The 20,807-nt window shown below is 37.6% G+C and overlaps 1 protein-coding gene across 18 annotated transcripts in view; it reads left to right on the top strand.

The window, feature by feature from the left end:
- The window catches only part of 41 (protein 4.1 homolog), a 93,199-nt gene that overhangs the window by 65,980 nt on the left and 6,412 nt on the right, over positions 1–20,807 (top strand). For 13 of the 18 annotated variants that reach the window (XM_049452529.1, XM_049452525.1, XM_049452531.1 and 10 more), the window contains 9 exons: positions 4,740–4,939; positions 5,002–5,447; positions 5,519–5,671; positions 5,732–6,090; positions 6,332–6,459; positions 7,029–7,166; positions 15,450–15,624; positions 15,689–15,741; positions 16,314–19,322. In XM_049452529.1, the coding sequence (XP_049308486.1) occupies positions 4,799–4,939; positions 5,002–5,447; positions 5,519–5,671; positions 5,732–6,090; positions 6,332–6,459; positions 7,029–7,166; positions 15,450–15,624; positions 15,689–15,741; positions 16,314–19,322 (4,602 nt within the window). In that variant the 5' untranslated portion in view covers positions 4,740–4,798. The remainder of the gene's footprint in view (positions 1–4,739; positions 4,940–5,001; positions 5,448–5,518; positions 5,672–5,731; positions 6,091–6,331; positions 6,460–7,028; positions 7,167–15,449; positions 15,625–15,688; positions 15,742–16,313; positions 19,323–20,807) is intronic. The other 5 variants (XM_049452537.1, XM_049452538.1, XM_049452536.1 and 2 more) reach the window with 3 other exon arrangements.

Genomic DNA, 20,807 nt, shown 5'->3' with positions numbered 1-20,807 from the left:
GCTTTGGCGCATACAAGTTCTTGAGGTGCCTACTGAAGGTGACACATTTAATTCAATTAAGTTAACTTACGAATATTCACTTACACAAGGTTAAATATGTGTTGAAGGCATATGCATGGAGACATTGTAGTTTTAATTGGAAAATGGAGATGCCTCTAATTCTATTATTCATCAATTATCACTCAAACGTGGCGAACGCTTTGATATTGCTTTGCCGAGGTATGTATAGTATATTCGTATATCAAACGGTGGCGGTAAAGACAGAGCAAAGCATTCCACTTCTTCTCCTTAGGTAAATAGGAGTTTGTAATGAGTCTAGAAATCAGTAAATATTTATAGATCTCTTATTCTTCGTGAAAGCAGCTCCTACTAAATCAATCTTTACCCAATTTGTGTCCAGATGGGTTACTGGAACAGATTAGTCTTAAACACAAGGCTCTGGTTTATATGTATTTATATCTTATCATTTTTCTTGAGAACTGTGGAAGTTTAACAGCGATATTTTAAAATAATCCGGAATACCTTTAACAAACAAGAAAAAATGAAAGATAGAAATCAAAAATATTCTACTTCATGCTCGTAGATGTATGAAATGGCCAGGTCCGGACTATAAGGTAGAGACATAAAAACCTCTCCCGCAAGCTTCTGGCGAGTCGCTATAAATGTGTGTCTAGAGATGTGTGGTCTGGCGTTGTCTTGATGGAAGACGATTCCTCCCCTAATTGACTAGACTTGCCGCTTCCTTCAGACGCTCCAAATATTAACAGTACTCCAACTAAAAGTTTAGCTCAAGGTGAGATCTTAGTAGATGATTCCATGCTTATCCCACTAAACACATAGGAAACCATTCCTGTCGTCAACGTTTGCAGCGGCTTGTCGCAATTTCTTCACGACAGCTTTCGCTGGACGTTAAATATCTTGCTGCAACTCTGTCGCCGAGAAACTTGTAAACTTTCAAACTAAGTTTTGGAAGGAATTTCCATTTTATGGAAGAGACTTTGCATATATATTTTGCTTTATTAATCACACTTTGTACGGTCTCTACTATCCCATAGAAACTTCAAAGAACTTATTCCAAGTTCTTCTGGGAACGTATGTATAGAAACCGCCATTGTGAAGCAGTATTGCTTTAAGCCTTCTTTTTGCAGAATCTATAAAATTCGAAAAAAGACAGCTCCTTGGCTTCCACGTCACTGTTGACAGTCATAATTTCTAAGTCGTAGATAATTGCGTCTATCTTGGTACCAGTATTATCACCAGCCTCGAAATTCAACGCAAAATAACTCTTGCCGAAAGTTGCTACTTCGGGATAAGTAGTCAATTGAGAAGTAAAGTCCTCGCTCGACGAACGAAAACAAAACTCTACAAGTCACTCATCATCCCCGTCCTGCTATATGGTGCAGAGGCATGGACGATGAGTTTTAGTTCAGCGAATTAAGAGACAGCGGCTATGTTGACTAGGTCATGTCGTCCGAATGAATGAAAAAACTTCAGCTCTAAGAGTATTCGACGCAATATCCCCGGGGGGAAGCAGAGTAAGAAGAAGATCTCCACTCCGTTGGACAGACCAGGTGGAAAAGGAGAAGAGGCGTCTAAGCCAATAAAGAAGAAGATGTATCTCACCAAATTGTTTTGCTCACCGTTCGATACCAATTGCGGACAGTTGTCACCTTCGAATTCAAAACTGGACTTTCCATCGGGCTTAGGTACAGCACCATCTTCTTCAGAACTTGGAATCTCTTTCAATGTGGCAGCGGTCTTTTTTTTTGATAAAATTTTGCGTTTTGCCTGACGTCCCAGAACTCTTTGAGTTAGTTATTTTAGTTTTCAGAACCTATTAAACAAATTGAAAACATCCATGCTATCTGGGGGCCTGTTGCAGAGCTGAGTAACTGTAAAATGTATAAAAAGTACACTTACTTCTGGTTATTATATTACCTCTTTAACTGCTGTAGTAGCGCAACGCGTTGTCTTCCGCTCCACCTTTAAACTCTAACAGCTTTTATGAGAGCACTTTATTCAATTAAAGCGATTCTTTAGAACATTTTCACAAGTATAAGTACCACATATGCTAAGTATATATGGTATATATGTTTACATACTAGTACATGTTAATACTATTAGCTGGCAGCTATAATGTAGTATATTACGTTGATGAAAACTCTTCTTTGCTCATCGTCTTACTTTTGCCCGCGCCCAGCCGCCAACCGCCAACTGTTGAAACCATCTGTCGAATGTAGTCAACTTGTTGCCATTTCTATCTGTTTATGCCTCTCCATATATTATGCTCGTAAATTGCTGTCAATCGTGCATTATTATTAGATAAAGCATGAGCAACCACTGCTTGCCTTCAAGCTTCAGACGTTTGCAAGTTTTGAGTAATCGTCTCTTTTGTCAATATTGTCAATGCCGCCGCAGATGCTGTGCAGTTGCGTCTTCAATTAAAATAGCGCCATCATCGCAGCCCTCCTTTAGGTTTGTACAAAAATGAATCATAAAGTCGTAATTCTCACTTACTTGCACTGTCAAAGTTGACAGTTATTGCATTATCAGACGCTCGTCATCTTTACTGTCTCCATACATGTACGCATATACTAAATGTCACTTTTGTCACTTGGCTGTCGAGTTGTAGATTCTCGTGCATGGCATATAACTGTGTATGCTGTTTGTATTAAATTAGACGAGTGATGTTCGATAAGTACGTTTACGTAGTGCCGCTGTGGTTGTGTCGAAAGGTAGGATTAAGGGTTGTTAACCTAGTCATAATGATGCCATGAGTCCTCTAGATTCAAGAGTATTCTCGCAAAGAAAACTGTCTTCCCGGGTTTTCTTAAGGACGCAAATGGGAAGTGGGCTCAGAGCCGTGAGTATACACTTCGGATGTTCCTTGACGCTAACCTCCCGAGCAACACGTTTCTATCCATGCGAACTGCATAAAACTGGGTTACATCCTGGGGGCTTGGAAACGAGTCAGACTCACTTTCATCCTGACGTCTGGCAAGGGCTTCCACGTTACGACCATGGACTTCAGGCCCATCAGCTTCTCCTCCTTCTTATTAAAATCTTTGGAGAGACTGATGGACTGGTACATAAGAGGGCGCATTCCGAAAAATCATTTATCAGAAGCGCAACATACTTATTGTAAAATTAGGTCAGTGGATACTGCTCTGCATATTATTGTGTCATGGCTTGAGGAAGCCATTAGGGTTAAGCAATTCGCTGTTGGGACCTTTCTTGATATAGAGAGAGACTTCAATAACATCCTGCGGGAAGCAGTCATAACTACTCTGGATGGTTTGGGGTTGAATCAAACCTCAAACACTTCATTTTCAGTCTTCTGTGCGATCTAGCGATTGAAACGGAATGGGGAAACTCACATGTTGCACGAAATATGTGTAAGGGAACCCCACAACGTGGTTTTCTCTCTCTGCTTCTATGGATCCTGGTCGTTAACGGCTTGCTTAAAAAACTTGAAGATCGTTGCTTGCTTAAAGTACAGTTTACGAATTGGGCAGTCGTAAACGGTCTGGCCATCAACCGAAATAAAACCGAGATGGTTTTATTCACTAGAAGACACAAGATCCCGGCGGCACCGCTGCCGCGAATGGAAGAAATCCGTCTGCAACCAGCGGATATAGTGAAATATCTAGGGCTCATGCTAGAGAGGAAGCTTTCATGTTAGCCGAATATCGAAGAGGGAGCAAAAATGGCATCGATTGCCTTGTATGCTGTAGAGGACCGCGGTCATCGCCGGAGGTGTATGGCTGGAAAGTTACTATCAGATTCAGACAGTTTGGGTTCTTAATAGAACACGGGTCTGAACACTCGGAAATCTTCACTCATCTTGATTTCGTACCGGATCACTTGGATCATAGAGTCGCTATACCGAACTTTACCCGTATAACGGCGAGGGAGTTGTGGGTGGGAATAAGCTGTTGGAGAAGAGGGACAGTGAGTTTCCTCACGAATGGGTCAAAGTTTGGGGGGAAGGCTGGTGGAGGGGTCTACTGTCAGGAGCTCTCTATCAACTCCAGTTTCAGATTTTCTGACCATCGTAGTGTCTTCCAGGCCGAGGTTCTCAGTAAGGCTAGCCTCTTCCTAGTCTTGGGGCTACTGGCGTCCACGCAATAAGACTGGGAATCCTACCAGACGTTATATGCAGAAGCTGTATGAAAGAAGATGAGGTGGAAACAACTCAGAACTTCCTTCTTGACTGTCCTTTGTTTGGGAGGTCAAGACTTAAGCACTTCATACATACCTTCAGACATCCCACCAAGCTGCCGGGAATGGAAATTAAATGAACTTGGTTCTGATCGGTCTGTTTGTATGGCAGGTATATCCAACAATGGTCCGATATCACTAGTTTCGTATACAAAATTTCAGATCTTTATTTCAACACTGAGGGAATATTTGGCGTATCAAGAGACAATAACCCTTCTGGTAGTAGTTTGAAGTTGAAACTGCTTACTTAATGCTTATCCCAGAAGTATGCAACTGACTTTTATTTATGTATATTTCCAACGCGCTCTTGAGACCATGCTACCGAACATGCTGTATATACATATGTATCTACCCGTCAACACGCTTCTTTGGAGCTCTCAAATTAATGTTAATCAAAGTTAATTTAATCTCAAGCAACCTAAAAATAAACGAACGATGCTTGTAGTCGTAATATCAGACATCATCCACGCTTTAAATAAGTTTTAAAGACATTCATTATATTTTTGTTATTATTTCAGTACCGTTCAACACACCAACAAAATAGTTGAAACACAGTAAAACGGGAATATAGTAAAACATGCCAGCGGAAACGAAAACTGCCACCGCTGGAACCGAGGCTGACACGCCTACCAAGAGCAAAAAAGCGAATACGACCGGAAAGGCGGGACTGGCGCGTGTCACGCTACTCGACGGCTCTCTACTTGATGTCACGATTGATGTGAGTATACTACGTAGCTCATTTATATCATATTTTTACCATATTTCTTCATCACCATTTAGCGCAAAGCGAAAGGTCGCGATCTGATAAATACCATTTGTGCGGGCCTCAATATTGTGGAGAAGGACTATTTCGGTCTTACTTATGACACACCATCCGATCCACGCACTTGGTTGGATTTGGATAAGCCGGTTTCAAAGTTTTTCCGTTCTGATCCGTGGGTGCTGCAATTCGCTGTGAAATTTTACCCACCGGAACCATCACAGCTGCAAGAGGATATTACACGCTATCAGCTGTGTCTGCAAGTGCGCAATGACATACTCGAAGGTCGTTTGCCGTGTACATTCGTCACACATGCGCTGCTCGGCTCGTACCTGGTGCAATCGGAGATGGGCGACTATGATCCGAAGGAAATGCCAGATCGTCGCTATTTGAAGGACTTCAAAATAGCACCAAATCAAACGCCGGAATTGGAAGATAAGGTCATGGATTTGCACAAGACACATAAGTAAGTACACGACTATAAAGTTACTGCAAAAATATAATTATACTTAAAAATTGTACTTACCAAATCTTCAGGGGTCAAGCACCGGCCGAGGCAGAACTACATTACTTAGAAAACGCCAAGAAGCTAGCCATGTACGGTGTTGATTTGCATCCAGCAAAGGATTCGGAGGGCGTTGACATTATGCTGGGTGTCTGTGCATCCGGTTTGCTGGTTTACCGCGACAAGTGCGTAGTCTATCTTAGAGTTCGATGGATTAACTATTAATGCTAACTTTATATTTGTAGACTACGTATCAATCGCTTCGCTTGGCCGAAGATTCTAAAGATTTCGTATAAGCGCCATCATTTCTACATCAAAATACGTCCCGGCGATTTTGAGCAATTCGAATCGACCATTGGTTTTAAATTGGCCAGTCATCAGGCTGCGAAGAAATTGTGGAAGTCGTGTGTGGAACATCACACATTCTTCCGGCTCATGACACCAGAGCCGCCGACCAAGTCATCACTGTTCCCACGTTTTGGCTCCAAGTACCGTTATTCCGGACGTACTTTGTACGAAAGCAAACGGAATCCAATCGATCGCACAGCACCGAAGTTCGATCGTAGCTTGTCGGGCCGACGTCTAACCTCGCGCAGCATGGATGGTAAGCAAACGAACTTACAGTAAAACTCGCTTAAATGCCACACGAAAAATGCCAGCTTTCTGAGCTAAGTTTTTCTTCGCTGAGGTGCTTCTTCGCTGAGGTGCTTTTTCGCTGAAGTGCTTCTATGCGTGTAAGAAGCCCAAAAATGTTGGTTATTTAAGCGGTTTCCTTGCTTAAGCGAGTTTTATGGTATAATAAACGGAATGAGGAAATATTAATTCATACTTGTCTTCTTTAAAAGCGCTCGCTATGGCCGAAAAGGAGAAGGATGCTCAGAAACGTCACACCATGGGACATCCACCAGAGCATATACCCGATTTTGAGTCGCCACGCAGTCGCAGTCCATTGAAAAAGGATAAAAAGGAGAAGGTATATTTCTGCGCTCTTTGCCCACAAAATAGTTTTCTCATTAGGAGAACAGTTTCGTTTGAAATTTTGTTTTCTAACAAAAACATAAAAAATGTGTATATTTTTTTGTTTTCAAGATTTTTCTTTTCAAAATTTACTGACAAAATTTATTTTCCTTCCTTTTTCTCGGTTTGTTTCCATTCTGTAATTAATACGAACACACACAAAATTAACCAAATCACTAACAACAACAAAAAACATCAACAACAACAACAACGCAAATGTTGTGTAATAACGTATTAAAACGCTGTGAAAAAAAACTGAAAATAATGCGCACAACCCACTCACACTCCTTATCCTATAACTATGTTCCAAAAAACTACAACAACAATCAATCACCTTAATGTGTGTAACAAAAACCGCAAACAAAAATGTTCTCTTTTCTAATTAATCATACATTTCATATTCATTTTAATCGCAACTAACCTAAAAAAAAATTTTGAAAATGCGCACAAACACAAAAAACACACATAATTCCAACAAAAAAAAAAAACACAATTGTTTGTTCCAATTAAACCCAAATCGTATAGTTAAAACGTGAATCGAGTACTGGTACAGCTTCCGCCTCTTCGCAGAGTTCACTCGAAGGTGATTATTCGACCCATACCGGTGCTGATGTGGCAGCCGGCGAGTCCGCCTCGGCCGTCGCCTATCTTGGCAAAGATCAGGTTAATTTCATTTCATTTTCAACAGTCAATTTCTATTCTCCTATAATTTTATTATATAATTATAACTCGTATATGCAAATCATATAATATTTACCTCGTACGAAATCTTACGTAATTATTTACGCTTTTATTTCCACCATTATTTATCTAGTTTATTTTTATATAGTGTATTTTTTTTTAACTCTGAGCTTTAAGTGTCTCTTGTCCTTACTCTTTTACGATTACTTTTGTCCTACAACAGTACCTGTTTGTTGTTGTTGTTCTTTCTCCAAAAAAAATTGTGTCTTGTTTGGTGTTCAAACTGAAAATTTTTGTAAAATATTAGGTTAGGTTAGCTGGTAGGCCAATAAACCGCGCATAGACCTGTTTCATCCTTTGCGATGACAGATGGAGTTCACTTTCTAAGTCCAAGAGGAGTAGAAATCGTTTAGGACAGACTCTGCGGCCTTACTATCGCGTAGTCTTGCCAATGCGGGACAACTACACAAGAGATGCTCCATTGTTTCCCTGTTGCTCTACTCTAGGCATTTCCTGCAGTCTTCTTGATTATCTAAAACCGAGTTCAATTGCAATTTGAATTTTGTTTTTTCCGCGTCGCTCCCCTTGCAAGCGAACTACGAGTTTGAGCAATAAATATCTTCGTGTCATCAGGGTTGTTATAAATTATGTTAACGGTAATACATATGTACATTCAGTGACAGTTTTAGTTTTTTCTACATTTATAGAACTGTTTAAAAAGCTATGTGATTTTCATACAGGAAAAGCTTTCCGGCTACAAAGAATACTTTATTTTATTGTCTCACTCCTGGCAGCACCAGAACTAGAAAAACTAATAGACCGCCAAAAATATCGTATAGTTCCTCTTAAGCTATTTAATACAGTTATATAGAGTGAAGTAAAACAAAAACTAGTAACGGAGACGTTTTGACTTTGAAGTGATTTAACTGCTAAACTTCTAGTCATAAAATGCACCAAATTTTGAGTAAGTTAAAAAGGTAGATTTACCCATATTTCCAGAAGAACAGCCTTAACTTCATTTCTGTTATGTACTTTGTGCTTTCTTAACTTCGTCTCCATATTGGCCCACAGTTTTTCAATGGTATTTAGCTATGCGCTCTGGTTTGGATGCAACAGCTTTCTTTCACATTATACTATAGCCATGCCCTAACCAAAAAAGCAGAATATTTCGGGTCGTAATCGGAACAAAGCACGATCCACCGCCAGTCTTTGGCATATAGTAAATGCTTCACAATATTTCTCTTCGATAAGTGCGGCCTATTTCGTGGTGTATACACTCTAAAATCGAGTAAATGCAAGATGTTCTGGACAGTAACCAGAAGCATGGTCTTTTGCAATGCCAGCTTCCTTCAATTCCTACTGCATACTGTATATACGATAGCGACTGTGGATTTTTTGACGTCGTCCTTGATACGTCGAGGAAGTTTTCTTTTAGCCTGTGGCGTAAAGATTTTTTAGGTCTTCCGCTACCATCATGTCTTCTTAAATTCAGCGATAATGTAATAACCGTAGTATGTGGCAATTATGTTTATTTCACGAGTAATTTTGTTCTTTAGCAAAGATTTGGCTACCAAAGATTGTAATTCTTGCTATGCTTGTTTCTTTCACCAGTTTCCCTTCAAGAACTACAACCACACAAATAATAATTTCTTATTAGAAAATGAAGTACTACTATAATACCTATTAGGTTAGGTTATGACTAGATGTTGGACCAAGAAATGTCCCGTAGTCTTATTGAGACCGTGTGAGTAAAACGGTTAGGTTAAGTTAGGTTAATCTGGTAGGTCAATAAGCCACACATAGACCAGTTTTGGTTCTTTGGAGATGCATGGAGAATGGAGTTCAGTTGCTACGTCCAAGAGGAGTAGTCTGCCTTAAGAATGTCTGCGCTTGGCGCGAATTTTAACTGACTCTGTCGCATCACCATCGATACCTCCTTCAGTATGTCATATCGTGGGGATCCCAGATGCTTACAGTAAAAAGCTTGCATGTTTTTCTTCGGAAGGCATTTCATGTCGCCCTGATACGTCTGTCAACCCGTTCGGAAATTTCATTATATATAGTTTTTAGTGACTTCCATATGTACTATACTGGTACGGTAGTCATACGGACCTAACTTTGGCAATCTCATCAGCTATTTTGTTTCCCGGAATCCCAATTCTGTTGTGATTTGGAATCCGTTTTATCTAGTGCTAATAATAATAATGTGATGCGCTATTTTTGCCTTAATTGCTGCTGAGCTTCCGGAGTACATATTGATCTTCTTTATGTTGTTTCCTTCATTGTTAGTTATCTAAGCCACTTTCCTCTTTGCAAAGACTCCAGACTGAAAGATACTGCAGTATTCTGCAAACTTAAAAAGTTGTCTGATCTCCTTAACATAAGATTCCTCTCTTATTACTCTTGGTTTCAAGTTAAAAACTGAACTGTTTCAGCGTTCATATTTAAGCCACTTCACATTCAAAATATCTTTTCTGTACAAATGTTTTTTGGTTCACTGTAGGCTACTCATTCCAATAATAATTTACACAAATCCGGCTTTTATAGAAACTAAAAAAAACTTTTTTCCAGCATACAAAAATATCACAAAATTTTTTTAAAGCTAATTTCATAATCATTGTCTTCGCTAATTTTATTTTACTCACTTTTTGGCCTGATTTATCGCAATTAATATAAATATTTTTATGCTCAATGTGCTTTTGCTAATGCTTAACCCTTATATGATAAAATTCGAAATCAATTTTTAAAGCAGCAAATATTCGTAAGCGACAAGTTTTCAAACAAATTTTGAAGAAAATCAACTTCTTTAGAAAAACTGAAAAGTCAATTACGCAAAACTAAGTTGGAACTTAAACTTCGTTTTGAAGAAGAGAAGAGATCAAACCAGTGATGGGTTCAGAAGTCCTTTCCGGGGGGTCTTTTGTTTTCAACATATATTTATTTTTAATGTGTTTCGGATATAATTTAACTAGTACCTTCAGCCATTTTAATTTGTCTCAACGTACATGGGCGGATTTACAGAGAAAACTAATACCAGAATAATTCCTGGAATCCGGCCCAATAATGTTTCAAGGTATTAGCCAACAGGCAATTTGTTCTGTGTTAGATTATTGTTGTGCGGGGGTTTCAATTAGAGCGTTACAAACGTTTTCGATTGCTATTATGTATGGAACTCGATTTCTTTTGCATGGCCACCATGGGTCCAGACGCTGAACCCAATTTTCGACGGCTTTCAAGCATACATCGGACGATACTGCTGCAATTTCAGATTCAATATTCGTACAAAGTTCATCAATCGTCGCTGGCATATATCATAGACTTGACGTAGCCCCATAGGAAATAGTCTCACGACTCCAAATCGCACGACTGAGGCGGCCAATTGATTAGGCGTTCACTAAACTTGGTTTTCAATAAATCGATTGACATTCACTGTGTGACTTGTGGCGCCGTACTGTTGGAACCATATATTGGCCAATTACATGTCATCTAATTCGAGCCAAAAATATTCGATTATCATTGAGCGGTAGCGATTCCCATTCCCAGTAATGTGCCGGTCTAGATCATCACTGAAGAAGTACGGCCCAATGACGACGCCGGCCCATTACCCACCTTATTTGGGATGCAATGGTTACTCATGGACTGACCAATTACGTATATTTTGCTTATTGATGAAGCCATTCAGCCAGAAATGAGCCTTATCGCTGAAGAAGATTTTTTGATGAAAATCTGGATCATTTTCAAAGTGTTGCTCAGTCCAATTCGCGAACATACGACGATTCTGGTGGTCAAGCGGCTTCAGTTCTGGTGTCAATTTGATCTTGTAAGGATGCAGGCAAAGATCTTTTCGCAAAATTCGCCGCAACGATGTCACAGAGATGCCCAACGCTTGAGAGCGACGTGTGAGAGACTAATTTTGGGTTTTTCTCAATTGGTCTTGGCGCTCTTTAAGTTTGAGGCCACTGACTCCGAATTTCGGTAGTAAATTTCAATACTTTCGACTCGTTGTTGGATCGTATATCTTTCCATGATAGAATGGCAAACCTTACTGAACAGAAATGTCAAAAGAGCGGGAAAAATATAGCATCGTTTGCTGTCTCTATCCGTCTACTTGTGTAGTTCTATTGAAAAATCCGTTCCTTAGCCAAGGGAAATGTAAATATTTCCCGTAAACAACATCGCAGGTTTCTGAGCACCAATACAAAGCTGCTACAAAATTTATTTGGGTTGGGGTGGTGCGACAGATAGAAGTGCAATGATTTCAAAAAATAGGGATCTGGTGTACTCGTATTTTGATAGGTGTCATCACATCGCCGAATGAGAGGAAATATCTTCACAATTCTCTATTTAATCTTCTGTAAGTAATGTTCTCCTTGAAAGAAATCTTTCTAGCTACTTTTTGAAAGATGTTCACTTGGACCTCATTGGAGAACACAATATGCCTATTGTTTGCTCAATTGAGAACGTTGGTGTTTTGACGCCTTTCCATCCCTTTTTGCCCCAGGTTTTAATGGTAATAAGAGAGTGAAAGAAAGTTTATTTAGGGAAAACGTTGTTTGTGATATGTTTGAAAATAACTGTATATAATTAATATATGTTTATTTATGAGATAACAATATATTTCTACGAAAGTGTTAAATTTGTCGCTTATGTCATTTTGTTCGAAGATCTGTCTATATGTTGCTAATTCTTTAAGGATATTGGCGAACGTAAATGTCTCTATGTAAAGTATTTATAAATACCAAAACGCTTGAAACCTAAAATTCATATAAATGTTGATTTTTGTTCCCAAATTTTTGTTGTAATATATAATTACAACACTAAAGTTGTTCACACATACCTGATGCTCGTACATATGTATAAATGTAGGAAAATCATACCATAGAACCAATTGTGCGGAATTTCTTTCGTTATATCAAGATACAAATCATACCCATACATACACATTTACATATATACAATATTATAACGTCACCTGAAATGCAAAACAACGTAACATTAATTTTCATAAGTTTACAGGCGAAGGAAAAATAATAGAATAGAAACCACTCAAATTTAAACAAAATTTGAGTTTTGGGTATAAAATGGTTATATATTGGTTATCAAGCACCCATATATTGGTTACCGTAACTCATAAATTGGTTATCGTAACTCATATATTGGTTATCGTTCACTCATATTGAAAGAAAATTTCAGTTTTAGTTATAAAACGGTTATATATTGGTTATCACACACTCATATTGAAACAAAATTTGAATTTTCATAATAAAATGGTTATATCTTGGTTATTATTTCTGACAGCGATTTTCGATTTTTTTTGATGATACGCTGTTTTGCACTTTAGGTGACGATATGAAGCTATAAAGACACATACATATGTAAATAGTAGACACTTAAATGTTTCAATAAGCCCATGCCCATAAGCTATATCTGTTATCGATCAAATACATATACATATAAAATCACTACCTGCACATATATATAATTATTAGGGTGAGCCAAAATAAACCAAAAACGCATTTATAGCTTAAAATGAAAAAGTAGTCAGAAAATAATTGATCTGAAAGGTAGAATTTTTAGTTTTTTTTTAAAAAAATTGTAAAAAGTGTTAATTTTTTTATTTTAAAAATAGCATAACTTTTAGGACGTTTAAAATAAATTTTTTTACCACGTGGGTTATTATAAAGCGCAAAATTTTTGTAAAAATTTGTGTATTTAAATGATTTGAAAAGTGAAAAAATAATTGAAAATCGAAAAAAATTTAAATCAGCAGAATTTTTTTTTATTCAAAAATATGTGTATTAAATAATTTGTAAAGAGAAAAAAAATTGAAAAGTGAAAAAAAATATTTAAAAGTGAATAAAATTTAATAATTGAAAAAAAATTATATCAGCGGAATTTTTTTTATTCGAAAACGTATGTACTTAAATGATTTGAAAAGTGCAAAAAAATTTGAAAAGTGAAAAAACCAATTTTTTCCTGCATATTTCCATCATTTTAAACTATAAATTTTAATTAATATTTTTTTGGCTCACCCTAATATTAACACACATAGATACATACATATACGTATACATATTTATCATATAAATACCTATGCACCTAGTTGTACACATGCATAACTGTTATCATAATATATTATATATTATTTAACTGCTGTTTTCTATGTAAAAATATTTTAAGTATTATTAGTAATACAGGGTGTTGCAACTTTCCGTTTTTCAAACGGCGCTTAAAGCCAAATAAACAGTGATCCAACTACTCGGGTGCAATAACAATATTATTGTTATGGCAAATCTAATTAAAGTTTCAATGTTAGAAAAATGCATTAGGGTGCTCAAAAATATTTTAAAATTGTTTTTTCAAATTTTACTTTCTCAAATTTTTATTTTATTTGATCTAGTCTAATTAAAGTTTTTTTGTAAGAAAAATACATTAGGGTGCTCAAAAAAATTTTTTAATTTATTTTTCAAAAGTTAATTTCTTAAAATTTTCTATTTGATATAAGTATAAGAAAAAACTTTATGCGTGGCTATAATGCTCTGCAGAGGGGCATTTCATATAGCAAGAAAGGTTATGAAACGAATTTTAACTTGATTTTAAACGGCCAGTTGTATGGCAGCTGTATGTTATAGTGCTTCGATCTAAAAAATGTTTTCAGAAATTCCAGCTTTGCCTTGGAAAATAATATGTACAAAATTTCATGAATATACCTTTTGGAATAAAAAAATTATGAAAAAAATGTTTGGAGTTTGTAGGGCCGAAGACTTAATTTTCACTAAACAGTTTGTATGAAGGCCATTATCTATTGTGGTCTGGTCTGAACAATTTATTTGCAAATTATAGGGCTGCCTTGGTAAATCATTTTAGCGAAATAATTTTTTTTTGAACCACCCTAATGTACAAATAATGCACAAATATTTCAAAAGTTATGTGTTATTAAACTTCAAAACTTATTTTAGCGAAATTAAATTTTTTTTGAACCACCCTAATGTACAAATATTTTATAAGTTATGTGTTATTAAACTTCAATACTTTAATTTTTTGCATAAAAAGCTTTTATAAAAAGCGCGAATTGTTATTAATAAATATTAAATTTTTGAAGCACCCTAATGCACAAATATTTCAAAAGTTATAAATTATTAAATTTCAAAATTTTAATTTTTGGTATAGAAAGCTGTTATAAAAATGCGAATAGTACAGGGTCTAAAAAATAAATATTTTTGAAGCACCCTAATGTAAAAATATCTTAAAAACTAAGTGTTATAGTGGTCTGATCTGAACAATTAATTTGCAAATTATAGGGCTGCCGTGGCAAATTATTTTAGCGAAATTAAATTTTTTTGAACAACCCTAAAGTACAAATATTTTAAAATTTATGTGTTATTAAACTATTAAACTTTAATTTTTTGCATAAAAAGCTGTTATAAAAAGCGCGAATTGTTATTAATATACATATGTATATTAAATTTTTGAAGCACCCTAATGCACAAATATTTTAAAAGTTATGCATTATTTAATTTCAAAATTTTAATTTTTGGTATAGAAAGCTGTTATAAAAAGCGAGAATAGTACAGGGTATAAAACATAAAAATTTTTGAAGCACCCTAATGTAAAAATATCTTAAAAACCAAGTGTTATTAAATTTAAAAATTTAAAAAACTTTAATACTTTTGAATTTAATTTCAAAATTTAAATTTTTAGCATGAAAAGCTAAAAAGCGCGAATATTTAACTCTAAACTTGCTGTACCACGAATTTTTTGTTGCACTGTAAACACTTTGGTTCATACAAACACATACACATGTATAAAATTGAATTTTTTGTGTTCTTCATTAATACATAAGAACTTCTCATCACACACATACACTTGTATACAAAAGTAATCGTACACGACACGCAAATAACGGTTTCAAAATGCAGCAGCTCAAAGTAGAGCGCTTAGAAGAAAATTTGAACACAATATTTTTACGCTTTTAAGCCAAGCACAAGCTGCTGCTTTCTTCAGCCGTCGCTGCTTTAAGCTTTTATTTTTATACATACATACATACAAAACACGCTTATTTACCATACTTATATTATACTTATAACTGTATGTGTGTATATAAAATTTATATTAAATAGCTATAAGCATGCAAACGCTTTAACAGTAATAATTTAAGCTCAGCTTTGTCTAAACTTTGACATGCTTCAATTTCATTATTTTTCTTTGAGCACAAAACAAAAGTACAAAACTAATAAATTCCCTTAATTTCTCTTGCACCAAAAGGCCGACGCCGAAAAGGAGGCCAAATTGAAGAAGAAACAACAAGAAAAGGAGGAGAAAGAACGCAAGGAACGTGAAAAGAAGGAGAAGGAGGCGCTAGAGAAGGCTGCCAAGGAGAAAGCCGCCAAGGAAAAAGCCGCTAAGGCTGCTGCTGGCGCCGCCGCTGCGGGCATTAATGGTGTGTACAGCAAATTACATAATTATATTTTTAAAATTATAATTTTTGTTTGCTTGTTTTGCAGGCAATGATGATTTGAATGATTCCAACAAGTCAGAGAAATCAGGCAAAGGACGTGTAAGTATGCCAGCAGAACACTGGCTGTCGCCATTGTATTATATATACCTCAAGGGTACTTTTATCTAAAATTAATCATGACAAATGCCCCGCCTACCCAAGTATGCTTAGCGCGTACGAAGTGCGTTTCCGCCGAAGTCAAGTCAAGTCAACATCCGATGTGTTGTTACTGTGTACAGTGCTCAAACTGCATATGACTGCATAGATGTCTCCAAGCTGTTTTTCGAATTCTATGGATTTTTATTTGTAGCGCATTGCCCCTCCCCGTCCAATTTATGTACCTTTAAATTAAATAGAACTTTTAAGTTAAGAATTAGTATGTAGAACTTAGTGTACCCCTTATGTATGTAAATTGTATGTCTTGCTGTAGTGTACCCTTAAGTTTGACCTAATAATTTATTTGATTAGTGTTACATTTTTATTTATTCCCACTTTATTTTTTGTTTTCTTTCTTTCTTTTTTAAACTTTTATGCAATTGGAAATATTTATGAATCAACGCATGTGTTAAACTGAATTTGATAACTTTCCGCGTGAATAAAAAACATGATTGGTGTAAATCGACACATAACAGGGTGGTGGCCTCTTCTCGTCCGGTCGCAAGAGCAAGAGCAGCTCGCCGACAAAGGAGTCGAAGGATAAAGATAAGTCCGGCAAGGCGAAGGATGGCAAGAGTGGTGAGTTGGTATACGCTGACTTGGAACTGGCTGCGGCCAATAATCAAGCCAATGATGATAACAATCGTGCCTCACGTCAACCCGGCCACACTAGACCCTATGAATACTCAGATGGTACTGGCGAAACTAGCCCGACACGCAAATCATACATTCCCGGTGGTTTCCGTTACGATCAGGATCCGCAAAGCGGCAGGCAAGCCGGTCAAGATGGTGATGGACAATTGTCGCCAACGGCTGCACAAAAGAAGACCGCAATTGCCTTCAATTATGCGCCTGGTCATGATGATACGCTGAAGAAGACCGCAGAGAAATTGAAGAGCGGTCAGCTGTCGCCACGCACACGTGAAAAGATCAATAAGGGTCAGTTGTCGCCCACAACGCGCGCAAAACTACTTAAAGAAGCCAATCTGTCGCCGACAACACGTGCTAAATTGCAAGGTAGTGCCGTCGATGCGGCTGCCGCACCGCTAACTGATGCACAGAAACGTTCTTATTCACCTACCAAAGGTCAGTCGGCCGGTTATACTTCTGGTGCTCCGGGTAGTTATAAGCCGTTAGTGGATCCCACAGCGGCATTCCTTGAATCTGAACGTTATAACAGAGATCCGTCGGCTGGTGCCGGTGCTGCGGCTGGTAAAGCTGCTACCGATGGTAAGGGTGCTGCAGTTGCCGGCTCACCTACTGGTAAAGGCAGAGGAAGCACACCGGTTACGCCCACAAAAGCAGGTAGTGGTTTGGCTGCCGGCGCTGCGGCTGGTGGTGCTGCAGCAAAACCGAAGAAGAAGCGCGTTAAAATTATGGTAATCACATCTAAATTTGATCCCAACACCAAACGCATAGATGCTGAAAATGGTGTCATTGAACACTCCACGGGCATACTTGATCCTGAGACTGGCTTGATTGATAGTAAATATGGTCAGCTTGATCCGAAAAATGGCACTTTATTGGCTTTGAATACGAAGACGGGCAAAAATGAAATTTATCAGGGTGATGTTGATCCCAAAACGGGCAATGTACACTTGGTTTCCGGCGTTGCTGATCCCAATACTGGACGTTTAGACGAGAGTTTGGGACAAATCATTTGTGTAACACCACAAGATAATCCAGTTGTGGAACTGATTGTTATCACAAGCCGTATTGATCCCGCCACGGGTAAGGTTGATACAGTTAACGGTGAAGTGGAACGCTCGTTGGGTGTACTCAATGTGGATTCGGGTCTACTTGATACTAAATATGGTGAAATAAATACCAGAACGGGTGAGCTAAAAGCGATTGATCCTAAGACTGGCAAAATTGTTGTAACTAAAAATGTAAAAGTTGACCCATCCACTGGGCAGATAACGTTATTGGGCGTCACAGATCCGAAAACAGGTAAACTGGATAACACACAGGGACGCATTATTGAAGTCGGACAGCAAATTGATCCAATTGTGGAGGTTACCTCGCTGGCTGGCAAATACGATTCCAAAAAGAATATCATCGACCCAAAAACCGCACAAGTTGAAACTTCAGGTGGCCAATTCGATCCGAAGGCTGGCAAAATCGATACGAAATATGGACAAATTGATTTGGTTAAGCATACAATTACATTCACTGATCCCAAATCGGGCAAAACCGTTACACGTGATATCAAAATTGATCCAGCAACTGGACAAATTGTGCTTAAGAATCAAATCAATCCGAAGAATAACAAACCCGATAAAGATTATGCACGCATTATATCGTTGCGTATTGTACAGCAACGTGTTGATCCCAAAACGAAAGCGCCCATTGCACAAGTCAGCTCGGCGAAGGACAAAGAAATTATTGTCGATCCTAAATCGAATCAAATTTGGATGCCGACCGGTGCTAGCGATCCGAACACAAAAGAGTCACAATACATTTCCAGCAGCGTGGATCCGAAGACCGGCTATGTTATCACAATTTACGGTTATCTCGATCCGAAAACAAACGAAATCAAGAAACAAAATAAACTCGATCCCAACACCACCAAAATCGAACCATCCTCAGGCAAAATTTATACAGCCACCGGCGATGTTGACAAAACTACTGGTGAACCACTCTATGCCACCACCCAAGTTGATCCGGAATCCGGCGATGTGTACACCAAAGTCGGACGTGTTGATCCCAAAACTGGCAAAATTGTTATTGTACGCGTACTGCTCATTTCCAAGACGGATGAGCGTGGTCGCCCTGAAGAAATCGATCCAGCGACATGTGAAATCGATCCGGTCTCTGGTCGAATTCTCAAGTTCTTCAATAAAACTGTTTATGTTTATACTATGATTGATCCAGTAACAGGTGAAATTGTACAGGTTGATCCAAATGATCCACGCTTTGCGGGCGCACGCACCACCGTCACACAGACTATGACACTAACAGGCGAAATTGATCCAGTAACTGGACGTATAAAGAGCGAATACGGTGACATCGATCCAAATACAGGCGATATCGATCCAGCCACAGCAGTACGTGATCCCGTCACAGGCAAACTAATTCTTAATTATGCACAAATCGATCCATCGCATTTCGGCAAGGAAGCTCAGGTCAGCACTACCACCGAGACTGTACCAATTACGCGCGAGCAGTTCTTCGAAGGCGTCAAACATATGGGCAAGAATGCGTTGCGACGCGATTCCGAGGCCAGTTCGGACGATGATATGACACAACAGTATGGCAGTGAGCATGTAAAGGATATGGTACTGAACAGTCCCAAAAATGCAGATGGTACAACAGTAACTACGACCACAACCAAACAAACAGGCAAATTCGGTACACCGACTGTGGTGAAAACGACCACAAAGCAAGTACTCACCAAGAACGATGACGGCGTGACGCACAATGTGGAGGAGGAGGTGCGCAATTTGGGTACCGGCGAGGTCACCTACTCAACGCAGGAACACAAGGTTAGCAAGTCATACTTTGTGTAAGGTTCTTACTATAGCTAGTTTAGCGCACGTGTGGTAGTTTGAAAGCAATTGAAGTTTTTAGAGTTTTGCTCTGAATTTGTGTTGAGTCGAATGTGTTTTTAGTAGCACCGTATTCGGTCAAAATTTTCACTCTTTTGTGAAGTTCGAAATTGTATTTTGTACTCATTTTTGTAAGTAATGAGTATCTGAATTTATTGGTTAGTATTTATAGGCAATCAGTTACCTAGAACTTTTGATTTATACACATCACTTTTAACGGTATGCCCCAATTGGTTCGCCTACTTTGGTACAGCTTTCGTGAATGCTATTCCGAAGTATAGTATATGTGGAGTAAGTAAATTGTAGTTGAATATTTGTAGTAAAATATTTAAGTTTGTACGAATGATGCATGAATTTAATGTTTAAGAGTTTGTTTGTTTAAATCCCGATGAAATCATTTAACCACATATAAGAAGCCCCCATTTAGAGTTTAAAAGATTCTCATACGCTATGCATTTATATCAACATTTTTCTGGGAACCCATTAAGTTACTAAAAAGTTTATACTATATACTCATTTTGCACCCATAGTTCAAGAAATATTTGAAAGGTCTTATGGAGCGCATTAGGTCGAAGCAAGGGGTTAAGATCAAGTAGGTCTGTTAGCTCATTTGCCTACTCGAACGATACACTAACGATGCAGACCTTGATAGAGCTTCTGAACTATACGCATATTCGAACATCCATTGACAGAAAATACACGAATATTGAGTTTTGCAATAATTCGGTTAATCGGAATTCCGAATTTCCGTTAAAAATGCATATTTTCGGTTAGAACACATAACTGTTGCTCGGAATTAAATTACGAATTACGAATTTTCGAAATTTAATAGAATGTTCGAAAATACGCTCCATATGTTATGGATTATTTTCGAATAGAACACATACATTTTGTTCGGATATTAAATTTTTGGATATACTGAATAACGAACTTCGAAATTTAATAGAATGTTCGAAAACCTTCGACAGAAAAGTTCCAAATTGCGTTTTTACAATTATTTGGTTGGCCGGTACCACGAATTTCTGGTTAAAATGTATAGTTTTCGGTATTAGGTATAAAAATTGTTCGAAATGTTTAAATATCCGTCGACACAGTAGTCCTGAAAGTCGTGGGTTTCGTTTTTGCAATAATTTGATTACGCGGAATTACGAATTTCGGGTAAAAATTTATATTTTTGAATATTAATTTCGAAATTTAATTTCGAAATTAAATTTTTTGCCGAATCACGAATGTTAGAAATTTAACAGAATATTCGAAAATACGTTGACAGAAAGGTTCCAATTCATTGATTATCCGGTATTCCGAATTTCTGGTTAAAATGCCTAGTTTCGGGTATTAGGCACAACAATTGTTCGAAATTTAAGCGAATGTTTAAATATCTGTCGATTTGCAATAATTTAGATATGCGGTATTACGAATTTC

The sequence above is a fragment of the Bactrocera dorsalis genome, chromosome 3 (genome assembly GCF_023373825.1).
Source record: "Bactrocera dorsalis isolate Fly_Bdor chromosome 3, ASM2337382v1, whole genome shotgun sequence".
Lineage (NCBI taxonomy): Eukaryota > Metazoa > Arthropoda > Insecta > Diptera > Tephritidae > Bactrocera > Bactrocera dorsalis.
The sequence above is the reverse complement of the archived record's forward strand: the minus strand, read 5'-3'. Positions and strand labels throughout refer to the sequence as shown.